Consider the following 27,003-nt stretch of genomic DNA (forward strand, 5'->3'; position numbering starts at 1 on the left):
CGACGCCAATGGCGACAGCTAGTCTTACTGGGGGCCGACACATAACAAAAAATATATTACAGACAAAATACTTTACAATTTACATGCATCTAAAAATATTAACATGTAGTGTGTGTGTGTGCATCTATCAGTTACACATACATGTCCGTACATGCACACAACATAGCAGTTAAACGAGTTAACATCCATTGATGGAAAATGATCTGCAGAGTTTAATAAAGGCAAATTATATTTTTTCGTGCGACATATTCAAATTCCTTTATTAGTCATGTTAGCTCACAATAGTAATTATTTTGATGGAAAAACGAATTTTGCTTCTGATGTTGTTACAAGTTACGTCGATATTCCTTCTTTATTCGCTCGATAATGTTATCGAAAAACATGTTAATTGGCTAAATGTGGCAACTCCCCTTTGGCTGTTTAAAAAAATGTCTAGTTTTAAAGCCTTGTGGCGGGTTTTGAATAGTCATTGGGTTAGACATTGTAGCTAGACCTGGCAAATCTGCTGCACACCCTTCTACAGAAAGTTGTGGCTGGCATCGTTTTCCTTTTCTTTTACCAACCTCAAATCTGATCAGGACAGGACATTGAATGTGGACAGCGCTCAGACCACCACCACGAGGAAGTCAATTTATGTCGGTTTTGTGGACTTTTGGCAAATATGTATGAGTTCATTTTAGATTCATTCTAAATATGTTGTACTCTGTACACTGTCACTCGAAGTTAGTTTCATTTTCGTTATGAAATTCGCAATCAAATTCACAGTTTAGTCTATATATTTATATAACGCTCATTTAAATAGCCTACAATGTTTCAGTTAGTTGTGAGCAATATATAACCATTTACAAAGGTAGGCTACTTACAAATGGTCTGTATCAATGCGTCGAGAAAGGTACGTCTCATCCATTTTAACTTCTAGCCTATACCCTTTCAACAGCCTGATCCTAACACTTTGTTTGGTAAATTGAGGGTGGCTGACATGTAACCACTCTCAAATTATAGTCATGTTTATAGTACGGTTTATTTGATCTTGTAGGCCAACTCATTTGCAATTTAAAGCTGAATTGCAGTATATAGACACAAATTAAGAGTAAGAGAAAAACATGAGTTTCAGATCATGGGGAAACGAAGAGCAATGGATGAAGGGTTGACTTATTGACGCAGTTGGGTGTGATTGGAGGGGACTATCAATGGTCTGAACATAATTCATAAACAGCTGTGGATAGGCTAAAAGCATTGACAGTGTATATTAGTTGTCCCCGGTGATCTGACCGTTCGTAAATTAATCACACGATATCTCAGACAGCACTGGCACGATTTTGACGAAACTTGGGTGAATGGTGCGTCTTGCCATAGAGATCTGGCATTTACTAAATTACACTGATTGCCCGAAGGCGGGAGCTATAATAATTTGAGAAACGTGTGAGTCACACCAGAGAGGACTAAGCGAGGCATGTGGCGTTTTTTCTTTGGCACATGACATGGAGTACAAGGAGTGGATTAGCTAAAGAGATGGGCTAATTGTCTTCCATTTTTGAAGACATGTATTGTCGTTGTTAGAGCGGCCACTTGAGTATCTGGTCAATATAATGGATAATCTGTGGTCACACACCATAACTAAAAAAGTGTTAGTCACACACGATATCTCAATTCAATCATATCTTGGGTTATGAAAGGATCGTATGCAGTTGTACTAACCTCAAGGCATTCATAAGTTATACTATTCAAGAGTCTGCCGTTAAAATGAGCGGCAAGACAAATTACATTCAGTAGATTTGGGTTCAAAGTCAGAAGGACAAAATATCCTAGGCCTAAATGAAAGTGGGATAAAGGGATTAAAATAATTTTAGTAATCGGCTAGTGGTGCACAGATGACATGGCAAGCACCGAACAGTCTGCTGTTGACTATATCCAAAATGGCAGGATACTTCTTGTGGATAGCCTTGAGAACCACAAACTGGTTATTGACCAATTGCATAAGCACAAGGTGCTCCATCAGGAGGAGGTCTCTTACCTGTCCTCCATGTATGAGAAGTCTGATAGATCCAGAAAAATGCTGGACATGACTGTTTGCAAAGGGGAGGCTGCCTGCTATGAGCTTTTGAAGATATTGTACACCACCAGGACAGTTTCACTAAAACAAGATATGCATTATTGGATCAGCTGCTTTTCTTTCAGAGATGACCCAAAACTACAGAGTGACTTCACTCCTACTGGTATGTGATATTGGCAATTAAATCTGATTTGTGGTAACTTAACACTGGCTGTAAAATTGTTATAGAGCATACAGTACACATCTATAAGCACTATGCAAAGCATAAACATCACATCATAGCTACATAGAGTATTATTAAAGCTTAAAGGGGAGCAACATCCAAAACCATTCACTTGTTATTTTAACTAGAACTCCATGGCTCAGTTATAGACAGTTGGTCAGGATCCGCTCCTCTACCCTTTAGCTAGAACCAGCGAGTGCCTAACTCTGCCTTGCTACCAGACTTCCTCAGCCACTGATTTTGTTAGAGCTTTAGTCATTTAGATATAAAACGTCATAAACCATAGCAAAATGTGTCTAATAATTGCAGGAAATTACCTTTAAAACTGCTAAATTTATCTAAGCCCCATGGCAAATGGAATCGCAGGAATTTAACATTAAAAACAGAAACATTTTCTCTCCGCCGCCAAGAGGGTGGTATCTGTGATATAACACATCTTGGTTGACATTATGACACCTCATCAAGCCCAACTAACTCCTCCACGCTGCTTCCTCTTCAAACAAAACATTCCCAGTATCAATGTGAATCAGATCGTTAAGCTTTAATAATACCCCATATAGCTATAATGCAATGTGTATTATGTGCTTATAGATGCTTTATAATATACAGTTCATGCAAATTATTACCCAAATCTTTTACAATCAATGGATAGCAAGTCATTTTATAATAAAACCCAATTTGACACTTGAGTGGTTCAGTTATCTGCCAGACATTTTATTTAATGCTCAAAACATGTAATTGTCCTTGTTTCCTTATTGCTTCATCTTTTTTTTCTAGATTCCAAACCTTGCTTCAAGTACATGAGGCAGTTGAAATTGAAAGCGATTCGGATTTGTGAGGCAAGACAAAAAAAGCGCATGTATTGGCTAAAAAAGAGTTGTACATTGAAACCATTCACATACATACCTCTTGTTTTGGACCCAGACAGAAGTGTGTTTCAAAAAAGCAAGTTCTCCAAAAGCAAGGCCTACAAAAAATCTCGCTCAAAAAAACTTCAAACTTACATTCCAGCATTCAAGAGAAAATTATCCCCTGATAATTTACTGACAGGAAATGAGAAAAAAATTCTGCTGGTTGGAAAACCTGGGATAGGTAAGACTACAGTTGCCCAGGAGATTTTGAATCTTTGGGCACAAAAAGAGGACAATGCGGTGAGCTACATGTTTTACTTCAATGAAGCCTTGATGAGGTCTATGTCCCACTCTGATGACCCCACGACTCTGAAGTCACTTTTGTTTGGCAAATACGTCAAACCAGAGGAAGGGATTGAGGAGATTTTGCAAGATATTGAACAGAATTCTGAAAATGTCATAATTGTGTTTGATGGAATCATGGACACAATCAGCAATTCTGTAGTGAAGCGCATTTTAGAGAAAGACCTTCTGTGTGATGCTAAGATTGTGACCACATGCAGACCAGAGGCAGAAGACTGTGGGTTTTTGTCTGACTGGCCATCTTATCGAGTGGAAGTACACGGATTCAATGACGAGTCAATCAGTTCTTTCTTTAGGTGGATGTTTGATACAGATGAGGATACCATTTGTAGAATTTTGAAGAACCCTGAACTCTTTAGTCTTTGTCATGTCCCAATGTACGCCTTCATAGTGACTGCCTGCATCTGTTTGAGTGTTTCTGAAGCTAAAGATCATCCCTGCACTGTAACAGAAATGTACGTACAGATCTTGCGAGATGTCTTGAAAATACACAATGACCAAACTACAGAACACCTGGATGAATACATACATCGCCAAAAGGAGGCCCTCAGGTCTCTTGCTGAAAGCGCTTACCAAGCAATGCTGGGTAAAACAGTCAACGTGACAAGATTGGATTGCAAAGACCACAGGGTGCTAGATGCTTTCCTGACGTCATCTGCTGCTAAGGACACATCAACACCATCTTGGGCCTTTCTCCACAACACAATGCAGGAGTTTTGTGCCTCTGTTTTTCTGTTGATGACACCAGACAAAATCACCCAAGTCCTTCAGCGGTGCCAGACCGAAGAAGGAAAGTACTTGAAGCACATTTTCTCGTTCTTGTGTGGACTTTCTAGTCAGTCCAATAACATGGTTGAATCGATTAAATTCTTGATTTCTGAGGAAGAGGTGAGAGAACTATCTGACCAGTACATTGAAAAGATCATAGACTCATTCATCTACTGTGAGACACAGCAGGACCCTGATGAATCTAATTCAGATGTGGATGTGGAAAATCTCCTCTTCATTTGTCAGTGCTTGTATGAGCACCAGTCACCTGAGGCCTGCCTACTCCTCCTAGAAAAAGTGGGCTACGAGTTTAATCTCAGTGGAGAACAGCTTGATCCTCAACAGTGCTGTGCAGTGTCATATGTGATCAACCAATCCAAAGACAGGAATGTTCTACTGGACCTGGAGGACTGTTCTTTGTCAGATCCAGGACTAAGGCTGATTCTCAGGGCTTTGGAAAATCTCACAATGCTCAGGTATTACTCCTCTTACTATTACAGAGCTTGATAGTAGCCTTATTTATATGACTTCATCCATGTGTTACAATGACATCCCATAAATATACAGTCTGGTCCATCATTATTGGCGCCCTTGGTAAAGCACCGAGCTATATTGTATACTTTAAAAAAAAATGATATTATATTATTTAATACTAATATACACTTAATATACAAAAGTATGTGGACACCTCTTCAAATGAGTGGATTTGGCTATTTCAGCCATACCTGTTGCTGACAGGTGTATAATATTGAGCACACAGCCATGCAATCTCCATATACAAACATACTAAATGTTTCCACTTCACAATAACAGTACTTACAGTTGTCGGGGGCAGCTTCTACATTAGCAGTAGAATGGCCTTACAGAAAGAGCTCAGTGATATTCAACATGGCACCGTCATAGGATGCCACCTTTCCAACAAGTCAGTTTGTCAAATTTCTGCCCTGCTAGAGCTGCCCCCGTCAACTGTAAGTACTGTTATTGTGAAGTGGAAACATTTAGGAGCAACAATGGCTCAGCCGCAAAGTGGTAGGCCACACAAGCTCACAGAACGGGACCGCCGAGTGCTGAAGCGCGTAGTGCATTAAAATCGTCTGTCCTCGGTTGCAACACTCACTACCGAGTTCTAAACTGCCTCTGGAAGCAACGTCAGCACAAAAACTGTTTGTTGGGAGCTTCGTGAAATGGGTTTTCATGGCCGAGCAGCCGCACACAAGCCTAAGATCACCATGCACAATTCCAAGCATCGCTGCTGGAAAGGTGTAAAGCTCCCTGCCATTGTACTCTGGAGCAGTGGAAATGCGTTCTCTGGAGTGATGAATTACGCTTCACCATCTGGCAGTCCGACGGACGAATTTGGGTTTGGTGGATATCAGGAGAACTCTACCTGCCCCATTGCATAGTGCCAACTGTAAAGTTTGGTGGAGGAGGAATTATGGTCTGGGGCTGTTTTTCATGGTTCGGGCCCCTTAGTTCCAGTGAAGGGAAATCTAAACGCTACATCATACAATGACATTCTAGACGATTCTGTGCTTCCAACTTTGTGGCAACAGTTTGGGGAATGCCCTTTCCTGTTTTAGCATGACAATGCCCCGTGCATAAAGAGAGGGCCATACAGAAAAGGCTTGTCGAGATTGGTGACCTCAACCCCATCAAACACCTTTGGGATGAATTGGAACGCTGAGTTCACCCAACATCAGTGCCCGACCTCACTAATGCTCTTGTGGTTGAATGGAAGCAAGTCCCCCGCAGCAATGTTCCAACATTTAGTGGAAAGCCTTCCCAGAAGAGTGGAGGCTGTTATAGCAGCAAAGGGGGACCAACTCAATATTAAATGCCCATTATTTTTGGAATGAGATGTTTGACGAGCAGGTGTCCACATGTTTTTGGTCATGTGGTGTATTGCTCTGAGAAAGAGATTTTGTAACAAAGTAATACCATTTTTTTTTTTAAGATAGGGGTCAAAATTATTGGTAGCACCCTCCCTTGTGAGGATAAAGTCACTGAGCCTTTTTCTAAAATGTTTTATGAGTTTGGAGAACACAAGAGAGGGATCATAGCCCATTCCTCCATACAGAATCTTTCCAGTTCCTCAATATCCTTATTCTATCCTCTTTAATTCCAGCTTCAATTTCCATTGGGCACAGACGTTAATTCAACGTCTATTCCATGTTGAAATGACTGGAAACAACGTTGATTCAACCAGTGTGTGCCCAGTGGGAGGTTTTCAATGGTATTCAAGTCCAGAGACTGAGATGTCCATTACAAAATGTTGATTTTGTGATCAATTAACAATTTCTTTGTGTATTTTGATCAGTGCTTGGGGTTATTGTCTTGCTGGGAGATCCACTTGTGGCCAAATGTCAGCCTCCTTACAGAGCCAACCAGGTTTTGGGCTAAAATCTCCTGGTATTTGGTAATGTTCATGATGCCCTTGACCATAACAAGGGCTACAAGACCAATAGAAGTAAAATAGATCCATAACATCAAAGATACACCACCATATTTTACCCCAACCGGATCTCATAGTTTCACTTCAGGATTTTATGGAATTTAATGAACGTAGTTACAGGGTTCATTTCGCGTGGTTATAGGTTTAAAACAGAAACAACTCAAAAGGTTAAGTTTAGGTAGAGTGATTAGGGTTTGGGCGGTGGGTTGGGGAAAACATAATTAAATAGTAATACAAATGTTCACATTAGAGCTGTCCCCGACTAAAAGTAATATTGGTCGACCGCAATTGATTTGATTGTGCCGCCTGGCTGAGACTTGCTGCGCTGTGTTAAGTGACTGCGTGACTAGCACCCGCTGTCTTTCTCTCCTCCCTGCTGCAGCGACCACCACACATCTATAGCGCTGTCCGTGTTGCTGAAGCTGCAACATAATTACAATCATTTCTGACTGAAAAGTTAAGTTACCGAAATCCCTAATATGTTTAGAAAAAACATCCCCTCAACCCTTGCTCTCTTTACGTGACACGTGTATGTTTCGCATGCGCGTGACCAGTAGGGCCTGACCCATAAGCATATCATAATCACGTCAATAAATTGATTATAACAAACTCTGAACACCGTAACACACGTGACAGCCATATAGATGCAGAGGACGTGACAAATAAACTCGAAACGGGGGGATGTTTACTGGTTGCACAGGAGGTAAATGGCAAGTCAGGTGTGTGGAATAAATGTGACTAGTTGTGGAAAATACTGGAGATCAAGAAAACCAAGGTATGGAGCAAGTGCTGCGTGCAACAGTCGCATTCATTCGTGAATGCAATTTCCGCAATGGAACAGTTAAGCCCTATTTATTGTTTATGATAATTATTCGATGGTCACTTTGTTATTATATTTTAAAACTAAAATGCTTGATTGCATTTCACATCATGAATGACTCATGTGCTGTGTGATGACATTAATTAATGAATTATTGATTTATACAGTAGCCTACATAAGTATAGAAATATAGGCCTAAGTAAGTTACGCTATTTAGACTAAACAGGATGAGCTCTTAGGCCTACAGTTCAGCTCGATGGTGGTTATACAAAGCTGCTATGCTAAGCCTACTAATGATAACAACATGACTTATTATTATAATGATAATCATAATAAGAAGAAGAAGGAGATCAAGGAAAAAGGAGGGTTATTATTATTATAAACATAATTTTCCGGACAATTTGGAACAGTGTAAACAACGCAAAATAAATGATGAATTATACCATCGAGGCTGGTCTAACGAAAAAAGTGCAACGCCTTTATTACAGCATAGTAAAGATGAAAAACAGCTGAATTTATGAAATTGTTGGGTGAGACAAAGTGGTCATGGAATCAGTAGGCTATTAATCAAACCGGCAACAGAAGCAGGATCTGTCTTATTTCTGTCGGTATATATGGATGATTTATAAAGCCAGGCACATTTAACAGTTAGTAAATTGATTATAAACCTAATTAAGTTGGCATTTCCTCTCCTCACTTTTCTTAGACAATAAGGGCTGTTTTCTTGTCGCCTCATTCTGCTGCTGCCTCCTCCTGCATTGTTCTCAACAACAATTTGCGGTTTAACTTTGCTATTATGCACATAGCAACATGGTCTAGGAAAAAAAACGTAAATTCAACAGCGCACTAATGTGTTTCAGAATTGCGGACAGCAACTTCTATCCAACGTGAGAGAAAGCGGATCTGTTATAAAATAACATTATTTTTTATTAGTGTTGCACCATTGTTCCTACATAATATAACTATATACAATTTCAGTAGCACATGTCATGACTGTGCCATCCCCACGGCCTCCACAATGGATTAGTCCACTCAAGAAAGGCGCGAAACAGACAGGTGTCTTATATCTTTTTTTTGAAGTAGCAAACAAAATACATCGTGGTCGACCAACAACCTGTCGACCAACGATCTACCAGTCGACTAAATGGGGTCATCCCTAGTTTCCATTTAGTATCATCAAGTACTCTCCCTGCTTGCTAAACAATTGTGAACTGCCATGGCGCAGTGGTCTAAGCAGCGTGCTCTGAGCTTCGCGAGTTCGACCTCAGTGCTATGCCATGTTTTTTTTCTGAGTGCCGAGGACGGCATATATCGATGTCCTCAGGACCTTTTCAAACATCCGAAATCGACTTGTGTTTCTAGTGACCAGCTTGATTTGATCATAGGTATGAGCAGTGGTGATTTTAGCATGTAAATCTTGGTGGGGCAAATTGCCCACATTTTTTGTTGTTGATGCATGCCAGCAAAGCCACTACACAGCACAACACTAAACAATATATGAATTGCACTGTAATGGTGACAAGCGGTGCCCACAAGCTGTTAGCAGAGCTTTGTTTCCAGCACCATGGAGTGAATCCTTACCACTGTTACACTTGGCTATCAGCAGAGCCTTGTCTGGCAGCAAAACAGTTCATTCAGCCACGTTTAATGCCTTTTTAAAAAACATAGCTGACCATATCTCCTTGGCATATTACATAATTTATGCAGCAGCATGTAAGACATTTCTGGACTCACCTTGTTGTGCACGGCGGTCCTTAGTTGGCAAATTTTGTCATCAAAGAAAGAGAAAGATTTACAATTCCGATTTGAATGACAGTCTGACTTCCCAGCTGCAATGCTTGCAGTTAGCCACTGTCACTGATTCCTTCCAAACAACTCATTGTTGAATTGCGATTTCCAACTTGTTGTGTAATGTTTATGTCCAAGAAATGTAGGGCTCAAAACAGGTGGGGTTCTGCCCCACCTGCCCTGAATGATGGGTCGCCACTGGGTATGAGGTACTTTTCTGCATATGCTTCCGTTTTTCAACGCCAAACCCACCACTGGTGTGCGTGGCCAAAGAGCTCTATTTTCATGTTATCTGACCATAGCACTGCTTGGAGTTTAATAAATGGCATTGGCACTTAGATTGGAACCAGTGCTATGTTTAGATGACACGAAAATATAGGTATTTTTGGCCACGCACACCAGCAGTGGATGTGGCCTTCGAAAGAACAATTCATATGCAGAAAATACCTTAATCCCTACTGTAAAATATGGTGGTGGATATTTGATGTTATGGGGCTATTTTGCTCCACTGGTCCTGGGGCTCTTGTTAAGGTCAATGGCATCATGAACCCAGTACCAAAACATTTTAGCCAAAAACCTGGTTTCCTCTGCCAGGAGGATGAATCTTCCATCAAGACAATAACCCCAAGCACACATCAAAATCCACAAAGAAATGGTTAATAGACCACAAAATCGACATTTTGCAATGGCCATCTCAGTCTTCGAACTTGAACCCCATTGAAAACCTGTGGTTTGAATTGAAGTGGGCAGTCCATAAGCGCAGACCAAGGACATCAAGGATCTGGAAAGATTCTGTATGGAGGAATGGCCTAAGAATCCTTCCAATGTGTTCGCCAATATCATAAACCATGTCAGAAAAAGGCGCAGTGTCGTTATCCTCACAATCATAGGGTGTTGGAGTACTGAAAACATTTATTTAAAATAATATAATTTCCCCCCCAAAAAATTGCATACAATATAGCTCAGTATTTGTATTATTTTCTGCTCTTTATCAAGGGTGCCAATGATTATGTACCATACTGTATAATAACAATGTTCAGTTAGATCATTAATATGCAGTTATATAATTAATATGCAGTATTACATAGAAGTACAATATATATTTTTGTTTTTAGCCATGCAATATATATTTTTGTCTTTCATCTTTATTCTGTTAGACTGGATTCCATTACACAACTGCAGATGTGGAAAGTTGCACTTCGCTCTGGCCTACAGAGAGACTGTGACAATTTGCTGAGACTGTGTGAATCTGAAATTCACCTGTCAGTCCAGGAGCAAGAGGTGTGGAAACCAGCAGAAGAGGTCCTGAAGCAGAAGAGACCAGAACATATTCATCTCTGTCTACATGTTGGTCAAGGCACCCAACATATTACCACATCATCAATGAAAATCATCTTTGACAGTTTGACAAACATTGCAGATATCAGGTAAATGAATGTATAGCCTACATAGCTGGATTTTTATTAAGTCCAAATAGCATATTCTGAATATGGTTAAGATTCCTCTAAATAATTTGAATGACTTACAGATGCTGTTTTACTGCCACTGCTGCTATCAGTATTTCCAATGATGACAAATGTTAGCTCTAATGTAGGTCCCACATCGATGATAACAGAAGTGTCTCATCTTAACATTCTTTTAGGTTCATTTCACTCAATGATCAAGAAACACATTCATGGAATGAGGAAGTGAAGTCATTCCAGATGGATCTTTACATACAAGGAGCTCTCTATGAGATGACGACAGGACAGAAATGTGTTGAGGGTCTGCGCCCTGTGCTCGCTCATTTGATTCACTCTGACTCTATAGAGGAACAGAGCAAATCCATGGTTAGTCTGTACTCAAAGGCCCATGACACGCAGGAAGGAGTTCTACCAGTGTTGCAGTCTGTTTTCCAGACAATTCCTGCAGTATGGTACATAGACCTCTCTGAGAAAGGAACCTCTGGCATCCTCGAAGTGCTGACATTTCTGAATGTGAAGAAACCAGTTGAGTTGTGGTGGTCGGATGAAGAGAGCGAGAGGGAATTGACCATTTTCCTTCAGTGTCTACCCTACATTTCAGAGCTGAGGTGAGCGTGGTTGTGTAAATATCTTGAAATGTTATCCCTGGATCTGAATGTTCTTTGAGAATAGACACGCAAAAAAAATATGCTGCAGAAGACTTGTTTTTGTATCCATCATTGTCTCTTTAATCCGTTGGCATAGTTCGAAGAGAAAAGTTGCTTACTATCTCAGTGCAAAATGTTATCTGGTGTAAGACAGTAGCGTTTCCCATCAGAGACCCTGACAGTCTATAATCTAATTATATTCTATTCAACATGAAGAAAGGGTTCAAAGAGGTTGTACAGTGAGTGTTTGGGTACATTTTGTCATTAGATTTTTTTAACCATTTAATTTTAATTCTAAATGATCTAGATTCAATGACTGCATTCCAAACACCAATGATGCTATCAAGGTGCTTGTGGATCTCTTCATCTGTGCAGCAACATTGGAAGGAGACACGCTAAAGATGCTTTCATCAGTATGTGGATACTCAGCTTTCCCCTTTGCTGATCGTGACAACGCTGGCCAGTGTGCTTTTCTGTTAGATCTGTACTCGCATGTGAGCGACTACGAGACTCAAACAGGCAGAAGTATCCTTCCAGCGTTACTGCCACTTTACCAGACAGCTCCTGCAGTCTGGTCCATAGACCTCTCTGAGACAAAAGCCTCCCTCCTCCTAGAAGTGCTGAAACTCCAACCGGAGAAGAAACCAGTGGAACTGAGGGGCTGGTCAGATGACGAGAGTGACGTGAGGAGTTTCCTTCAGTGTCTACCCTACGTATCATACCTCAGGTTGGTTTGTTCAACAGTTCTGTTATAATCATATTGCTGACAGAGAGTAATTTAGATGCCACGTGGAATTATGAACTTGAAACATCTTAAGGCTAAGGTCCTAAGGATAAACTTAGCCTCAACGTGCTTTTGAGAACTCGGTCTTGGTCTATGTGTTCCTTTTATGTCAGGCTAATAATGTTTTTCTACTGACAGGTTTTACTCCAGACAGGATGAGGGGCAGCTGCCTGAAGAGTGGACGATCACATTTTCTCCATTGCTTTGTCGTTTCCTTTTGAACGTGTTTCTTCAAGGAGCTGTTAATGACATATTGACAGGACAGAGGTCTGTTGAGGCACTCCTGTCTGCTCTGGGGTTAGCTCATTCATATGACTCGACAGAGAAGTGTATGCTTCTGTTAGATCTGTACTCGCATGCGAAGGACTATGAGATTCAAACAGGCAGACGTATCCTTCCAGCGTTACAGCCAGTTTACTGGTCAACTCCTGCAGTCTGGTCCATAGACCTCTCGGAGAGAAAGGCCTCCCTCCTCCTAGACGTGCTGAAACTCCAACCAGTGAAGAAACCAGTAGAGTTGAGGGGCTGTTCAGATGACGAGAGTGACGTGAGGAGTTTCCTTCAGTGTCTACCCTACATATCATACCTCATGTGGGTTTGTTACCAACCTGGCTTGTGTTTTTCTCTATGGAAGTAACAGTTAACTATATCATGGAACATTAATTGTTTTGAGATATATTAACCAATCATTTATTTACTATTTGATATATTTGCATACATTACAATGTTTTCATGTGCCTTTGCCTTGTTTTGATTCTTCACCCTCAGTTGTGACTGCCAGTTCTTCCTGTCTATGTGTGATGCACTCTCTGTGGGTTCTGAGGGAGATGCACTGCTATCCCACTCTCTCCTCCAGGCCCTACACTACACTGTCACATTGTCAGGGTGGTTGCCCAGTGTAAGCTGCGAGGCAGTAGGAGCAGTGCTAGGCCAGTCTACTGCTGACGAGGAACTGGACGTCACTCTCACCCCACAGAGTATCTCTCTCCAAGGAGCTAAACTTCTCTTCGAACAAGTGAAAGAGCTTCACAAGCTTAGGTAATTCTATATTTGCTAACACCCTAGAGTCTGTTGATGCACCGGTAACATAATTTTAAAAAATCCGAAATATCTGGGCTGCGTCTCAATCCACCGCGTCCGCCTATAGTGCTTTTCCGCATCTGCGGTGGAAGGTGGCCAAGCTACAGCGGTGTTTGTCAAACCATGAAACATCCCGAAAATCTTTTTTCTCACGAAAACATATGTAGCGTCTGAATGGTTTGGCCTACAAACTATTATGACCATTCTATGAAAAGGGGATACTCTCACGAACACGATGACTCATCTGAAGTTAACTGGTACCGGTTAAAAAAAATTAATGGAAGTATGGAGGTACAGTAGTTTTGTGCCTACCCCAAAAAAGGGGTTAAATATGTGTAAAAAAAGATATAAATATATACTGAGCCTTCTTATATCTCCTAGATAAAGGACAGACACTTCAAAATCTTATTCCTTATGATTTTTTTGTTGTTGCCATTTCTGAATGTGTTATTCAATGTGTTTGTATGGATTTGGTACTGAAGGCCAAATTCTATATTTTAACAAATAATGTTTGTATATATAATTTTTATATATCCCTAAAGGGGTCCTGAAATTCTAAATCAAATAGCTAAATGATCCGTGGTATGACTATCTTAAAACAATTCCATATGTTAGCTTATAACCCCCACCCCACACCTATTCTTGATGGTTATAACATCATTTTTGTTTCTTCTTTCAGAATGAATGAAATGGCAACAGTGAAGCTAGCTAGGATGTCACTTTTGTGCAAAAGGCCAATGATCGTTAAGGAGCTGACCCTGGTCTTATCTAGGCCAAATCCAACAGAACGGGTGCAGTGTAGAGTAATCAGTAGTTTAGCTTCACTACTGACAGTGTGGACCATAAGGAGCTTGGATCTGAAAGACTGTCCCATCGAGGGTTACCTTCTTGCTACCCTATTGTGTCATCAGGGTCCGCTCACAATCAGGCAAGTTAGTTTACCTAGTTTGTGCACTCTCAAACAAAATGTCTCTAAATGTGGGGTTTGCATGTTTGGGGATTACCGTTTGAATTGTCGAGGATCCACATTGTTTTCTGTGTGTTACCATCTGCCTGTATTCCTCTCTGGCAGACTAAGTGAGGAGATTCTGCAACAGCTGGCAGTTGTGGTGTATGAGGCTCAGAATGAGGAACTGACCCAGTGCTTCCTGGAGAAGGTTGATGGAGACCTGTCTAACTGTAGACTGGACTGGGATGTGCTTCACTACCTGCTGAAGAGCACCACACAACCCATTACCATCAACCTCAGGAGGAGCAGAATCAGACAGCAAGACATGCCTCATCTTCTCCCGTTCCTGAATAATATTCGCTTTCAAAGGTCTGGTTCAAACAATATGATGATTGCTATCGGGGCCAATATCTTTGTCTTTCACCGTGAAAATCCAATAACTAACATGTAGCACCTAAATACGGCACCTAATGTCTCCTTTTCTGCAGAATGAATTCCCACTTTGAGAGGACAGCTCTGAAAGAAATACACAAGCAACGTGCTGGTCACATGGTGACGACTTTAGTGAGGTCATCAGATGAATGGATCAACTTGAACAACCAGGTCTTGAAACATGATGACTGTGAAGCACTGCGCTTTGCTTTACACTACAGTGACGGGGTGAAACTCAACCTGTTGTGGACCGTCATTCCAAAGGAGGAGATGGGGAGGATTCTGACTCTTCTGCACAGGGTCTCTGAACTCAGGTCTTTGTCCACATCACTGTCTATTAGTGTCTTAATGTGTTTTTTTCTTGTACCTGATTTAAGTATTTGGTTTCTAGTTGATTGGAAAGAGTGAATTACAATTAATTGCACATTATTTTATGTCCATCCATGGTTCTGACTGTCCTGACGACCTTGCAGGGTAGACAGGAAACTACTCCTGGAGCTCCTCCATGCCTGGACAGGATTGATAACACAAACAGAGGCACCCGCTGCACTCTTGAGGGTTCTGAATCACAAACTGGACCTCTCCTGCTCTTCTGCCATGGATCTGTCAGGGCAGGAGGAAGATACTGTTTTGAGCCTCAGTTCTTACGACTGCAGGGCCATCTCTGCAGCCATCAATAAAGCTGATGGTGACACAGAGCTGATTCTACACGACTGTCAGGTTGAGGATGCAGGACTAGAGGAGTTTTACAAAGAGTCCATTTTGCAAAGAGTCCATTTGAGGTGAGATGCCGTAAGCAGGTTTTTGCATATTCAATTGATAGTTTATTGATCTATAGACCATCTATAGGGGACTATCCAAATAATGTAGGGCCCAGATGTTATACTCTCGTGAGTGCTTTACTTTTGAATTTCCAGTAGTGACACTGTTTAACTTTGTTCCTTCATAGCCTTGGAAAACCTATTTTGCTGCAGCTCCTTCACCTGATATTTGTGGGAGATGGAGGCAGGTCAGGGAGACTTGCTTCACTACTATCCAGAGCCCTGGGGACGGAACTGGACCTCAGTCATACCCCGTTGGACCTGATGGCCTGTTCATCACTGGCATTGATTCTGGAGCACTCAGAAGGGCTTTCAGAGCTGGACCTCAGCGACTGCCATCTCACCGACACACATCTGGAGTTTCTGCTCACACATCTGCACAAGGCACAAGTCCTAAAGTAAGGGTATTTTCAGATACAGCACATTGAATTAAGTGGAAAGCATATTTTGTATTTTATAAGTACTAACCCTTAGTGTGATGACATACAGGGTGACATACTCCTGTACATTGGTCACTTGTGGACCAGCACTCTTAAACCATTGATCTCTTTTTTTCAGTCTGTGCAATAATGAAATAACTGACGAAGGAGCTGTGAAACTTAACCAATACATGATTGGAAAAAGCTTTACAGAAACTGTATGGTGAGTAAAGGAGTGTTGTTGATGTCTATGCTTCCTTGACCTAGTTATAACGTGTCTCAATGAGGAATATTTTTTTCTCCCCAGGCTTTGCAACAACAAGATCACTGAGCATGACAGCTTCTTGGCGGATAAACGCTACAAACTTTGGCCTGCTCACGTGTCTGGAATGGAGGACCGACACGTCACAAACCTGGGCTCTACCTCTGTGAGAGAAGAGACCTCTAAAGTTTTTTCAAAGGTAGATAGATTGATTTAAAGAGCAACAGCAGGAACTGCCATTTAAAGTCAGGTTTGCAATCGATTTGTAAAGGACTGTCTGTCATCTTCTCATGTACAGACCAAACCCATTATCAAAGAATTTGACCCTGAGATAGTTGAAGAAGTTGAAGAAAGCAAGATGTCCTACAGGTAACTACCATAGATTGAATCAATTATAACTACTCTTACAAGTAACTTTCTTCCTCTCCTATTTTCATATTGGAGTTTTCACTCTTAAGCCAATAATCATATATGCACTGATATGATAATGTAACATGCAATATGTCCTACTAACAGAACTGTGGCTTTCTTAGATTAACAATTTCTCCTGTGCTCTGAGACCACCTTTATAATATAAGGCTAATGTGCTTCTATTTTATGATGCTACCCAGGTTCCAGTGTGGGTTTCGTGGCAAGTTCCAGTGCAGAGCTACAGGGCTGGTATTTGGGATGAGGGAGCCAGGTACCGTGGAGTATAGTGTGGACCACTGGGACATGCACATGCTTGCTGACACTGACTCTGAGCTTGCATGTCCTGTGTTTAAGATCAGCTGTCCAGAAGGACATATGTACCAACTGCACCTTCTTCACTGCGAGACTGAGGGTGAGTTTTACTAGGAGCATTGTATTTGGTACAAATCATTCCCTAAGTTCTAGACCTCAGCTGAATCTGGTATTGAATAGTGTGGCTGTTGAACAAATTGAGGAGACTAAATTAATTGGTGTCACGTTCGATTGTAAACCGTTATGGTCAAAACATATAGATTCAATGGTTGTAAAGATGGGGAGAGGTCTGTCCGTAATAAAGAGATGCTCTGCTTTTTTGACACCACCATCCAAAAAGCAAGTTCTGCAGGCTCTAGTTTTGTCTTATCTTGATTATTGTCCAGTTGTGTGGTCGAGTGCTGCAAGGAAAGACAGTTGAAGTCGGAAGTTTACATACACCTCAGCCAAATACATTAAACTCAGTTTAACAATTCCTGACATTTAATCCTAGTAAAAATTCCCTGTCTTAGGTCAGTTAGGATCACCACTTTATTTTAAGAATGTGAAATGTCAGAATAATTGTGGAGAGAATGATTTATTTCAGCTTTTATTTCTTTCATCACATTTCCAGTGGGTCAGAAGTTTACATACACTCAATTAGTATTTGGTAGCATTGCCTTTAAACCCTTGTCAAACGTTTTGGGTAGCCTTCCACAAGCTTCCCACAATAAGTTGGGGGAATTTTGGCCCATGGTCCATCCAATTTTGGCCCATTCCTCCTGACAGAGCTGGTGTAACTGAGTCAGGTTTTTAGGCCTCCTTGCTCGCACACGCTTTTTCAGTTCTGCCCACAAATGTTCTATGGGATTGAGGTCAGGGCTTTGTGATGGCCACTCCAATACCTTGACTTTGTTGTCCTTAAGCCGTTTTGCCACAACTGTGGGAGTATGCTTGGGGTCATTGTCCATTTGGAAGATCCATTTGTGACCAAGCTTTAACTTCCTGACTGATGTCTTGAGATGTTGCTTCAATATATCCACATAATTTTCCTACCACATGATGCCATCTATTTTGTGTTGTGCACCAGTCCCTCCTGCAGCAAAGCACCCCCACAACATGATGCTGCCACCCCTGTGCTTCACGGTTGGGATGATGTTCTTTGGCTTGCAAGCCTCCCTCTTTTTCCTCCAAACATAACGATGGTCATTATGGCCAAACAGTTCTATTTTTATTTCATCAGACCAGAGGACATTTCTACAAAAAGTACAATCTTTGTCCCCATGTGCACTTGCAAACCATAGTCTGGCTTTTTTTATGGCGGTTTTGGAGCAGTGGCTTCTTCCTTGCTGAGCGGGCTTACAGGTTATGTTCATATAGGACTCGTTTAACTGTGGATATTGTCAGGACCCGGTTACGAACTCAGGTCTCCGGTGTGAGAAACAGTCACTTAGTAAACTGAGTCACTAATAGTCGGCAGAACCCAGAAGATGAGGCAGACACAGCAGTACTAGAGACGGTGGTTTAATAAAGTAAAAAGGAAAAGATCTTCAGGCAAAAAATATAAATCCACAACGTCAAAAGTAATATCCAAGAGAAAAATGTATATCCTCCAAGACACAAGGAAAAATCCACAAAGTGGTAAAAACAGCAGGGAAAAAACAAACCTCAAAAGAATAATCAAAAATAAACAAGAACAAAACCAGAGTACCTCAAGAAAATCCAACTAGAGAAACAAATGTTCACAGCATGGCTGGGGCTGGGTGCTAACATACAAACACAGAGCAAAGAACTGAGGAACACTAAGGGTTTAAATACTTTCAAGGGAAATGAGGCACAGGTGCAAATAATAACTGGAACAAGGGAAAAAACAAAAGGGTCAAAAAAAGCACAATGGGGGCATCTAGTGACCAAAACCTGAACAATCCTGACCAAATCCTGACAGATATAGATAATTTTGTACCTGTTTCCTACAGCATCTTCACAAGGTCCTTTGCTGTTGTTCTGGGATTGATTTTCATTTTTCGCACCAAATTACATTCATTTCTAGGAGACAGAACGCGTCTCCTTCCTGAGTGGTATGACGGCTGCGTGTCCTATGGTGTTTATACTTGCGTACTATTGTTTGTACAGACGAACGTGGTACCTTCAGGCATTTGGAAATTGCTCCCAAGGATGAACCAGACTTGTGCAGGTCTACAATTCTTTTTCTTAGGTCATGGCTGATTTCTTTTGATTTCCCCATAATGTCAAGCAAAGAGGCACTGAGTTTGAAGGTAGGTCTTGAAATACATCCACAGGTACACCTCCAATTGACTCAAATGATGTCAATTAGCCTATCAGAAGCTTCTAAAGCCATGACATCATTTTCTGGAATTTTCCAAGCTGTTTAAAGGCACAGTCAACTTAGTGTATGTAAACTTCTGACCCACTGGAATTGTGATACAGTGAATTACAAGTGAAATAATCTGTCTGTAAACAATTGTTGGGGAAATGACTTGTGTCAACTCCGTTCCATCTCATATTGCTCAAATGAACAGCAAACCTGGTTTCAAAAAACAGATAAAGCAACACCTCACGGCACAACACCCCTCCCCTATTTGACCTAGATAGTTGGTGTGAATGTATTGATATGTACTGTAGGCTCTGTGCCTTTTTAAATTAGATTTTTTAATTGATGTAGTTCTGTCCCTGAGCTGTTCTTGTCTATTAATGTTCTGTATTATGTTGTGTTTTGTGTGGACCCCAGGAAGAGTAGCTTCTGCTTTTGCAACAGCTAATGGGGATCCTAATAAAATAACAAAAGTTTAAGCACTTTTTGAAATACCCTTTTTTCCCAATGATATATGTATTCAAACTTTTCATTCAACAAAACATGTGATAGGTAGAAATGGTAAGAAAGCATCTGGAAATATTCAAGACGGTAGAACTGATTGTTTGTTGGTGTGGCTGTCTCATTATTTTCCAGTCTACGCAGCTGAGGCGTTGTCTGTGGCTCACATATGCAGCAATAGTGTGGAGATTCTGGTACCTAATAGGGTGACAGATTCACATGTGATTATAAACATCAATGGGCTCTCCAGGTGGACTTTGTACCGCCACAAGCCAAAAACTAAAAAAAGAATCAATGGGCAGGTGCTTCTTTTCCTGGAGCTAAACATTACAGAAGGACAACACAGGCTCTGGGTTTACCTATTGCCCCGCAATGTGCCATACACTGAGGTAAATATTGCATTTATTTATTTTAATGTCCAGTAAACCTTCTCACAATCATTTCTAGGATGTGGATTCCAAGTTCTGTGATGGCATTCAGTCCATATTTCAGTTCATTGAAATCTCAGTGAATCTCTAACCCCATCAATTACAATATCAACCCATGCATCTGTGTTGTTACCACTGCATGTATCAGGTATGAAGGGAAGACCCAGATGCAGACCACATCGAATAAACAACAGTTTAATATTCCAACAGGGGCAGGCAATAGACCGGTCAAGGCAGGCAGGGGTCAGAGAACCAGAGGTCGGGCAGCGGTAGCGGACGGCAGGCAGGGTCAGGGTAAGGCAGAGGTCGGTAATCCAGAGGGTGGCAGAGGTACAGGTCAGCAGGCAGGCTCAGGGACAGGCAGGCGGGCTCAGAGTCAGGACAGGCAAGACAAGGCAAGGGAAGGGTCAAAACCGGGAGGGCAAGAAAAGAGAGACTAGAAAAAGCAGGAGCTGAGACACAAAACACTGGTTGACTCGAACAAACAAGACAAACTAGCACAGACAGACAGAAAACACAGGTATAAATACACAGGGGATAATGGGGAAGATGGGCGACACCTGGAGACAATCACAAAGACAGGTGAAACAGATCAGGTTGTGACAGCATGACATCATTTTAACAGCGGTTTCAATTTAACTCAAATTTGAAAGCTTCGCAATTTTCTTAAGTCTGTATCTTTTGGATCTATTTACAATATGTATCTATCAATCTCTACTCATTCATAGGTAATGAAGCGAAATAAGAAGCTGGAGTTCATCCGTGCTTGCTCTGACTGCTACCTAAGGCCCGAAGCCCGATACAGAGTGACCTCAGACCTCGAACAGGGCTTCAGCGTCCATCCCAAGGTTAGAAATTGCATAAAGAATGAGTATGATTTAAAATCAAATAAAATCAAATGTTATTAGTCACATGCTCCGAATACAACAGGTGTAGTAGACCTTACAGTGAAATGCTTACTTACAAGCCCTTAACCAACAATGCAGTTGACTTTTTTAAAATATATAATATATAAGAAATAAAAGTAACAAGTAATTAAAGTGCAGCAGTAAAATAACAATAGCGAGACTATACAGGGGGGTACCGGTACAGAGTCAATGTGCAGGGGCACCGGTTAGTCGAGGTAATTGAGGTCATATGTACATGTAGGTAGAGTTATTAAAGTGACTATGCATAGATGATAACAACAGAGAGTAGCAGCAGTGTAAAAGACGGGGAGGGGGCAATGCAAATAGTCTGGGTAGCCATTTGATTAGATTTTCAGGAGTCTTATGGCTTGGAGGTAGAAGCTGTTAAGAAGCCTCTTGAACCTACAGTAGACTTGGCGCTCCGGTACTGCTTGCTGTGCGGTAGCAGAGAGAACAGTCTATGACTAGGGTGGCTGGAATCTTTGACAGTTTTTAAGGGGAGTTTTTATAGAGGTCCTGGATGGCAGCAAGCTTTGCCCCAGTGATGTACTAGGTCGTACACACTACCCTCTGTAGTGCCTTGCGATCAGAGGCCGAGCAGTTGCCATACTAGGTAGTGATGCAACCAGTCAGGATGCTTTCGATTATGCAGCTGTAGAACCACCATAGTCCCTGTGCCCAAGAACACTAACCTGCCTAAATGACTACCGACCCGTAGCACTCACGTCTGTAGCCATGAAGTGCTTTGATAGGCTGGTCATGGCTCACATCAACACCATTATCCCAGAAACCCTAGACCCACTCCAATTTGCATACCGCCCAAACAGAGTACCAGAACCTCCAGGACGTGTTCAGCAAGGCCCGGGCCACTTTGCTTCCGCCGCACTGACCCAATGACTGCGGGATTGACCTTCTCCCTAGCTCCACGCCGCCCCGGGGACGCTTGTACTCTCTGTCAGGACCGGAGACCAAGGCTATGGAGACCTACATTGGGGACTCCCTAGCTGAAGGATTTATCCGTCCCTCTTCCTCTCCCACTGGCGCAGGGTTCTGCTTCGTGGAGAAAAAGGACAAGACCCTGCGCCCGTGCATTGACTACCGGGGACTCAATGACATTACTGTTAAGAACCGTTACCCGCTACCACTCATTTCCTCTGCCTTCGAGCCGCTCCTGGGAGCCGCTGTGTTTTCCAAGTTGGATCTACTCAATGCCTACCACCTGGTGCGGATACGAGAGGGGGATGAGTGGAAGACCGCCTTCAACACGACCAGCGGCCACTACGAGTATCTGGTCATGCCGTTAGGCCTCAGCAACGCCCCTGCTGTGTTCCAGGCTCTGGTAAAGGATGTTCTCCATTGACACATTGAACCAGTTCATCTACATTGACGACATCCTCGTCTTTTCCCGCTCCCCCCTAGAACACGTGCTTGACGTCCGGCAGGTTCTTCAACGCCTTCTGGAGAATCAGCTGTTTGTGAAGGCGGAAAAGTGCGAGTTCCATCGCGCAACCATCCCCTTTCTAGGTTACATCATCTCTGCTGGGAGTGTCCAGATGGATCCCGGGAAGGTGAGAACGGTGGTGGATTGCCCTCAGCCTATGTCCAGGGTGCAGCTGCAACGTTTCCTGGGGTTTGCCAACTTTTATCAGCGCTTTATCTGGGTTTACAGCACCCTGGCTTCCCCCCTGTCTGCACTCACCTCTACCAAGGTTCCGTTCACGTGGTCCTCTGCTGCTGACCGGGCGTTCCGGGACCTCAAACACCACTGCTCCTATCTTGGTTCATCCTTACCGTTCCCGTCAGTTTGTGGTGGAGGCCGATGCTTCGGATGTCAGAGTGGGGGCTGTCCTGTCCCAACGTTCTGCCCTGGACCATAAGCTGCATCCCTGCGCCTTCTTCTCCCACCGCCTCAATGCCACAGAGAGGAACTACGATGTGGGGAATCAGGAGCTTCTTGCGTTGAAGATGGCGTTGGAGGAATGGAGGCACTGGCTGGATGGGACAGAACATCCGTTCATTGTGTGGACCGACCACAAAAACCTGGAGTATCTCCGCACCACCAAGCGCCTCAACTCCAGGCAAGCGAGATGGGATGGGCCCTGCTGTTTACTCGGTTTATCTTTTCCCTCTCTTACCGGCCAGGGTCCAAGAACGTCAAGCCGGATGCCCTGTCTCGCCACTATAGCTCCACGGTTACCACCCCAGAGCCCGAGACCATCCTTCCCACCTCGTGCCTGGCAACGGCACTCAGCTGGGGTATAGGGAAACAGGTCTGGGATGCGCAGCGGTCCCAGCCAAACTCTGGGGGGGCCCAGATAACTGGATGTTTGTGCCTGATGCTGTCTGCACTGCGGTCCTGGAGTGGGCCCATTCCTCCAGGCTTGCCTGCCAGCCCGGCTCTTGTCGAACCCTGACCTTTGTGCGACAACGCTTTTGGTGGCCTACTGGTTCCGGATGTTGCCACGTTTGTTGCTGCCTGCATGGTCTGTGCTCAGAACAAGACTCCTCGGCAAGCTCTGGCTGGTCTTCTTCAACCACTGCCTGTCCCAATACCATCCCTGGTCCCACATATCCCTGGATTTTGTCAAGGGTCTCCCCCTGTCAGAGGGCAACACTGCCATCCTGACTGTGGTTGACCGGTTTTCCAAAGCCGCCCACTTCATTCCTCTCCTCAAGCTACCCTCGGCCAAGGAGACGGCCCAGCTCATGTTGCAGCACCTCTTCCGGATCCATGGACTGCTCATGGACATGGTCTCCGACCGGAGTCCTCAGTTCCCGTCCCGGTTCTGGAAGGCGTTCTGTCGGCCAGCCTGTCCTCTGGGTTCCACCCCCAGTCCAACAGCCAGTCGGAGCGAGCCAACCAGGACCTCGAGAATACTCTGTGGGGCCTGGTCTCTGCCAACCCCACCACCTGGAGCCAACAGCTTGTGTGGGTGGAATACGCCCGCAACACCCTTCCCTGCTTTGCCACGGGCCTATCACCATTTGAGTGTTCCCTGGGGTATCAGCCCCCGCTCTTCCCTGAGCAGAAAGAAGAGGTCGGCATACCTTCTGCCCAGTCGGCCCTCCTCAAGACCACCTCCAGGTATCGACAACAAGCGGACCGCCATCGGACCCCGGCTACCCGGTATCGTTTCTGGCAGAAGGTATGGCTATCCACCCGGGATCTGCCCCTCCGGGTGGAATCCCGCAAACTCCCCCATGGTTTATCGGCCCGTTTCCCATCTCCAAGATTATTAGCCCCTCTGCTGTTTGTCTTGTATCCATGTCTCACAGCCCCTTGTCTCCTGTTTCCAGGCCCACCCCTCTCCCCCGCCTCATCAATGGCCAACCGGCTTACATGGTGAGGCGTCTCCTGAAGGTTCGACCTAGGGGCAGGGGGTTCCAGTACCTGGTTGACTGGGAGGGTTATGGCCCGGAGGAGAGGTGCTGGGTCCCCGCCAGGGACATCCTGGAACCCAGGCCTCATCGCGGATTTCCAACGCCGACACCCCGGTCAACCAGGTGGCGCACCGAGAGGGGGTGGGTACTGTCACACCCTGATCTGTTTCACCTGTCTTTGTGATTGTCTCCACCCCCCTCCAGGTGTCGCCCATCTTCCCCATTATCCCGTGTATTTATACCTGTGTTCTGTTTGACTGTTGCCAGTTTGTTTTGTTTCGTCAAGCCCACCAGCGGTTTTCCCTCTGTTCCTGTCTCTCGACTGTTCCTGTTTTCTAGTTTTCCCGGTGTTGACCCCACCTATCTTGATTACTGACACCTGCCTGCCCTTGACCTGTCTTTTGCCTGCCCCTGTTGCATTAATAAACTGTTGTTACTTTGACGTTGTCTGCATCTGGGTCTTACCTTAAAGCGTGATAGTCGAAGGGCATAGCGGGATTTCTTATAAGCTTCCGGGTTAGAGTCCCGCTCCTTGAAAGCGGCAGCTCTACCCTTTAGCTCAGTATGGATGTTGCCTGTAATCCATGGCTTCTGGTTAGGGTATGTACGTACAGTCACTGTAGGGACAACGTCATTGATGCACTTACTGATGAAGCCAATGACTGATGTGGTGTACTCCTCAATGCCATCTGAGGAATCCCGGAACATATTCCAGTCTGTGCTAGCAAAACAGTCCTGTGGTTTAGCATCTGCTTCATCTGACCACTTTTATGTATTTGAAGACGTTTCATGATTTACTGTGCTATAATGTAATATAATCTAAGCTAATAGGTAAGGAAAAGTTTGTATGTTTGTTTACAGTACCTCATCCATTGAGACAACACACATGTCATTACTGAGCCTCACCTGTCCTCTATGACCAATAACTCAGCTTTTTGTATTAAAACTCATTAGGTTTTTCACCTCTAGATATGCTTAAAAGTACATTCTCTGTCAAATGGGCATAGAATATTTAGCAGTTTTGTCATAAGTGATTCTCTTTGACCTCCCTTTCTCTGTCAGGAAAAATATTTGCATATTCATAGTGGCCCAGATCAACATGCCACATTTACAGTCTTCTTGGACAGTAAAGTTACCAAATTGAAGCTGATGATTCATGAGCTCAAGATGATGGGGCGAAAGAAGGTGTGGAAATGCCAATGGTTTGAACCGATATTTCTAAAGCCAGGTAACTGTTATCTCACATCTCTTTATAGGCCTACAACTATCTTTCCCCTACCTGCAACTGATTTAACAGATTTTCATTTACCTGCAAATAAACCAAAAACATACTAATTTCCACTGTATTTGGAAAACTTTTGTAATAAGAACCTGGGATGTGTGTTTTATATGTTTTTTCCCAATAGGCAGCAATCTCACAGAGTCGGACTGGTTGCAGAATCTGTGTGGCATCCTGGAGCACCTGTCAGCCAAGGAGATCAAGAGGCTTAGGTTTCTAGTTAGAACCTCAAAGGAACTCCCACAGCCCAGTATCTCCCACAGTGACCTGGAGGGCTTGGAGGAGCTTCACGATCTGGCAGAGCTAATGGTAAAGAGCTGGGGGATGAATGGCTCCATTTCAGCCACCCAACTGCTCATGAAAGAACTGCCACGCAAAGACGAAAAAGTGACAACCTTGCTGATGCCCTTCCTGGAGCAATGTGTGGCGCTAAATGGGGCGTGAGAGTCAGTGGTGTGAACAGCCTGGGAAGGTTCTTTCCCTCAGGGTTCTATACTAGAAGCATCAGGAAAAGGAAAGTAGGAGAGAACTTTCACCTGTTTTGGCTGGAGGCAACAAAAACCCTAAGGAGAAGGCAGACACACATTGTTGAACAAATGTCAGATAATGAGGTTCATTGTGTTATTTGCTCAGATTTGTGCTCTTTTGCATGACAAATGTCTCCACTGTGTACTTGGTTAAAAAATATGTATGTGTGTGTTCATATTTTTAAGCATTCAAATGTACTTTATATAATGTCAATATTTTCTACCTGTATGATATTGTAAAGTTGCTCAGAGTTTTTTTCTTTTGAGTTGACATCACAGTCCCTCCATCCATTTTTTTTTTTAAACATGCTGTTTTATTGAAAGGCTATTAAAGGAAGCTTATTGTCACGTTCTGACCATAGTTCTTGTGTGTTTTCTTGTTTTAGTGTTGGTCAGGACGTGAGCTGGGTGGGCATTCTATGTTGTGTGTCTAGTTTGTCTGCTTCTATGTTTGGCCTAATATGGTTCTCAATCAGAGGCAGGTGTTTTGTGTTGTCTCTGATTGGGAATCATATTTAGGTGGCTTGTTTTGTGTTGGGGTTTGTGGGTGGTTGTCTTCTGTCTTTGTGTTCTGCACCAGATAGGACTGGCTCGGTTTTCACGTTTGTTGTTTTTGTATAGTGTTCACTTTATCGTCTCTTTTGTTCATTAAACATGTTGAACACTAGCCGCGCTGCATTTTAGTCCTCTCCTTCATCCCAGGAAGAAAACCGTTACACTTATTGGGTCCAAGTGAAGAGAAATTAATTAACAGGGACAGGTGGTGGTAC

The 27,003-nt window shown here is 43.1% G+C and overlaps 1 protein-coding gene across 4 annotated transcripts; it reads left to right on the forward strand.

Annotated features, from left to right (window-relative positions):
• The first annotated feature begins 488 nt into the window (after positions 1–488).
• Positions 489–26,900, forward strand: LOC139580945 (uncharacterized). Of its 4 annotated transcripts, XM_071410133.1 has the most exons (20): positions 489–2,216; positions 3,054–4,734; positions 10,476–10,745; positions 10,961–11,389; positions 11,736–12,155; positions 12,351–12,803; positions 12,981–13,250; positions 13,972–14,220; positions 14,365–14,610; positions 14,730–14,987; positions 15,147–15,455; positions 15,623–15,892; positions 16,053–16,136; positions 16,221–16,374; positions 16,474–16,544; positions 16,787–16,998; positions 19,846–20,099; positions 20,867–20,986; positions 25,490–25,655; positions 25,834–26,900. In XM_071410133.1, exons 1-20 carry the CDS (start codon positions 1,877–1,879, stop codon positions 26,148–26,150), a joined length of 6,573 nt encoding a protein of 2,190 aa, XP_071266234.1. In that variant the 5' UTR covers positions 489–1,876; the 3' UTR covers positions 26,151–26,900. The 4 variants fall into 4 exon arrangements, with proteins under 4 accessions (XP_071266234.1, XP_071266235.1, XP_071266236.1 ...); XM_071410134.1 differs by lacking the exon at positions 20,867–20,986; XM_071410135.1 differs by lacking the exon at positions 25,490–25,655 and having other exon boundaries at positions 25,834–26,069.
• Positions 26,901–27,003: the final 103 nt, after the last annotated feature.

Source organism: Salvelinus alpinus, chromosome 7 (assembly GCF_045679555.1).
Source record: "Salvelinus alpinus chromosome 7, SLU_Salpinus.1, whole genome shotgun sequence".
In the NCBI taxonomy this organism is placed as follows: Eukaryota; Metazoa; Chordata; class Actinopteri; order Salmoniformes; family Salmonidae; genus Salvelinus; species Salvelinus alpinus.

What these genes read in the sequence shown, in the direction of transcription:
- LOC139580945 (XM_071410133.1), top strand. Translation starts at nt 1,877, where the DNA reads ATGGCAAGCACCGAACAGTCTGCTGTTGACTATATCCAAAATGGCAGG. An exon ending in CAGGGTCCGCTCACAATCAG is followed by an intron (nt 14,221 to 14,364) that starts GCAAGTTAGTTT and finishes CCTCTCTGGCAG; the next exon opens with ACTAAGTGAGGAGATTCTGC. An exon ending in TTGCAAAGAGTCCATTTGAG is followed by an intron (nt 15,456 to 15,622) that starts GTGAGATGCCGT and finishes GTTCCTTCATAG; the next exon opens with CCTTGGAAAACCTATTTTGC.